The sequence below is a fragment of the Triticum dicoccoides genome, chromosome 2B (genome assembly GCF_002162155.2).
Source record: "Triticum dicoccoides isolate Atlit2015 ecotype Zavitan chromosome 2B, WEW_v2.0, whole genome shotgun sequence".
Taxonomy (NCBI): domain Eukaryota; kingdom Viridiplantae; phylum Streptophyta; class Magnoliopsida; order Poales; family Poaceae; genus Triticum; species Triticum dicoccoides.
This window is the reverse complement of record NC_041383.1, coordinates 464,274,453-464,277,464: the sequence shown is the minus strand read 5'-3', so window position 1 is coordinate 464,277,464 and position 3,012 is coordinate 464,274,453. Positions and strand designations below refer to the sequence as shown.

The following is a 3,012-nucleotide window of genomic DNA, read 5'->3' as shown; positions in this document are numbered from 1 at the left end:
GATGGATCCTTCTAAATTCTGATGCTGCAACTCGAATGAATGATTAGGTAGGAGATCGACAAGGCTACATGTTTATTTAACTGGAGCACATGGTGCCATGGGGCACAGGGCGGCCGGTGGGGGGAGTGGGAGGGAGATAAGGAACGAAGGGCATCGGCCGAACGCACGCTCCCGGCCGGAACGTTGCGCGGCGCCATGCGCGCTTGCTTGGGCCAATTCGGGGGCCTTTTGCCCTGTTGCGTGAGGCGACGTCGGAACCGTCGTCGACGCTCGCGTGCTATGCTAGTAGTAGTACGCGCCACCAACCTTTCCCACTCCCACTACGTGCGCGCGCGCGCGTCCACCGGATCGGCAAACGGCCGGGCCATGAGAGATCGGGCACTCGCACGACGCCTCCATCTAAATTATTGCGCGCCGCGCTGTTCTCTAGGCTGCAGCGGGATGGGAGAAGCTAGCTAGGGATAGGAGATTTCTCTGGTGCTGTGCTGGTTGCCGAGCTAGGCCTGGCCCGTCTCCGCCATGCGTGCGAGGTGCGACCGACCATGCCTCCCTCCCCAGATCCATGCCACTCTGATGAAGTGATCAAGTTAAGCTTTGAGCGAAGTAGCAACCAGTGTTTAACGGCTCTGCTTTTTCATAACTCCTAGTAGTATCAAATTTCAGCACCGCTAGCACAGGTCAATGATTGCCAGACCAACCGCAAAAAGATCAGCTCATGTTCTCAGAAGTAGGAGTACGTGCACATGCAATGCAAGGCACCAACCTTCATAGTAAAAGGTCCTAGTACAAGAGAAGGAATCTGACGCACTTGACCACCTGACCTGAGATCGGAGTGAATCGCAATTCACAAGCACCAGAAGCACACCAGACTCACGCACTGCAGGCCGCAGAACGGCGATCTCGGATTAACAGATAGGTAAGCTCCATACCGCCGCCGGGGCCCAGGAAGAAGAAGCAGAAGAATCTTCGTCAGTTGAGCTGTACCTTTCGCCACCTCGCCCCCTCCCCTAACCCCCAAAAGATAATCAACCTTTTGAAACATGCGCCACACCACACCACCTCCTGTGTGTAATCTATTTAGGACTTTTGTAAGCCTATAGCCACTCCCACTCACACCGAGCTTTCCTTCGACCCACATGCTACACATCGCAAACAGCCACAGTCCTAGTTAGCAGCCCTCACTCGAAGACACACACACACACACCGAAGCCCAGTTGATCAGGCCACCATGAGCAAGGGCAAGGTTCACCACGACTGGATCCTCCGGCGGTGCTGCGGCTCCATCGCCGCCTGCATCCTCACGCTCGCCGTCCTCGTCGGCTTCGTCGCGCTCGTCATCTACCTCGCCCTGCACCCCTCCAAGCCCTCCTTCTACCTCCAGGACATCCAGCTCCGCTCCATCGACCTCGCCGATCCGGCTCTCTCCCTTGACGTCCAGGTTGCACATCTCAAACTTCTTATTTTCATTCATCTCGGACAGTACACGGTTTGGTCCTCGACCCCAGCTGCTACGCACAAAATTAGTAAAGGCGGACTGTTTTAGCGTCCTGTTTCTGTTTTTGTTCTACTGTTAAAATCGCAGAGCTACTATAGTTAGTGAATCATGCTAGCTAGGAGTATCAGAGAATGTTTTTCTTAGAAGAGTAACATCAGTGTGAGGGAATCTAGCTGGATCATAGTCAGCTCAGCATATCCAAATTTGTCACGAAATAAAGTACATTTCGTACTACATAGTGAGTATCTGAAGCAGTATATGCTCTGGTGTATGACACAGGTGACCATCGCGTCGCGGAACCCGAACGACCGGGTGGGCATCTACTACAAGACCCTGCACGCCTTCACCACGTACCGCGACGAGCCGGTGACGGTGCCGGTGTCGCTGCCGGCGATCTACCAGGGACACAAGGACCAGTCGGTGTGGTCGCCGGTGATGTCCGGGGACTCGGTGCCGGTGGCCCCCTACGTGGCGGACGCCATGAAGCAGGACATCGCCGCCGGGTACGTGCTGCTGCACGTGAAGGTGGACGGCCGCGTCAAGTGGAAGGTCGGCAGCTGGGTCTCCGGCGGCTACCACATCTTCGTCAACTGCCCCGCGCTGCTCTCCGCCAGCGGCGGCTCCGTCGGCGGTGCCTTCGCCATGAGCGCCACGGTGGGCGGCAAGCAGACCGTCTCGCTCAAGTTCACGCAGCCGTCCTACTGCACCGTCGACGTGTGAGTGACGCGGACGCACGTCGTCTCGCCGGGGCGACGCTGAGAGCGACGTCGAGCGCTCTTAATTATTTGCAGGAGTAAATCTTGTAGAGTAGCAACAACCATGATATGATAGTGTATAATTATCACCAATTTCCTTACCCTGTTTTTCTGAATCTGTGCAGAATAATGCTACTACTTTTTTATACATCCTATTATAAGCTGTTCTTGTTACCCCTGAGTATCAAATTTGTTTCTCATTTGGCAATCTGCACTGCACGCCGGGCGAGCAGAGTCTACTTGTAAAAGCAGAGTTTCCCTGCAACTGCATCTCAGTGTCCGCATCGCTGTACACACGTACGTGTTCATGTTTGGTTGAGGATGGTGCCATGCAAAAGAGGAATGTACAACGGTTTTTTTTGACAGGCCAACGTACGTACGTACGTGTGAAACGGAATTTGGCAGCGCGTCACGTCGGCTCCGTGCAAAGGGCAAGAGCACGACCAGTGTCACAGCCTAGCATCAGCGGGTAGACTGAAACTAAGGATCGTGTCCCAAACAGGCAGCATCATTGGAGGTCGGCAGGTAGCCGAGCTGAGCATTAGTAGCAAGTTTATTAGCCTGAAAAATTAGCCCGCACCGACACACACGCATGACAGCTTCGTTTGCCATTTGCCACAGCGCATGGCGACCTCCGACCGCGTCTGAAATCTGAAACCGACGTGCTCATGCAGTGGAGCGGACAGGTACGTCCGCGTCACGACACTTTTGGTGAGTGTCCACGGACGAAGGCGAGAGAAGGGAGCGTCGATCGTTGCTGCG

At 54.9% G+C, this 3,012-nt stretch overlaps 1 protein-coding gene across 1 annotated transcript; it reads left to right on the top strand.

Annotated features, from left to right (window-relative positions):
• The first annotated feature begins 1,089 nt into the window (after positions 1-1,089).
• Positions 1,090-2,450, top strand: LOC119364245 (NDR1/HIN1-like protein 12). Its single transcript, XM_037629676.1, has 2 exons — positions 1,090-1,438; positions 1,775-2,450. Exons 1-2 carry the CDS (start codon positions 1,229-1,231, stop codon positions 2,213-2,215), a joined length of 651 nt encoding a protein of 216 aa, XP_037485573.1. The 5' UTR covers positions 1,090-1,228; the 3' UTR covers positions 2,216-2,450.
• The last annotated feature ends 562 nt before the right edge of the window (positions 2,451-3,012 follow it).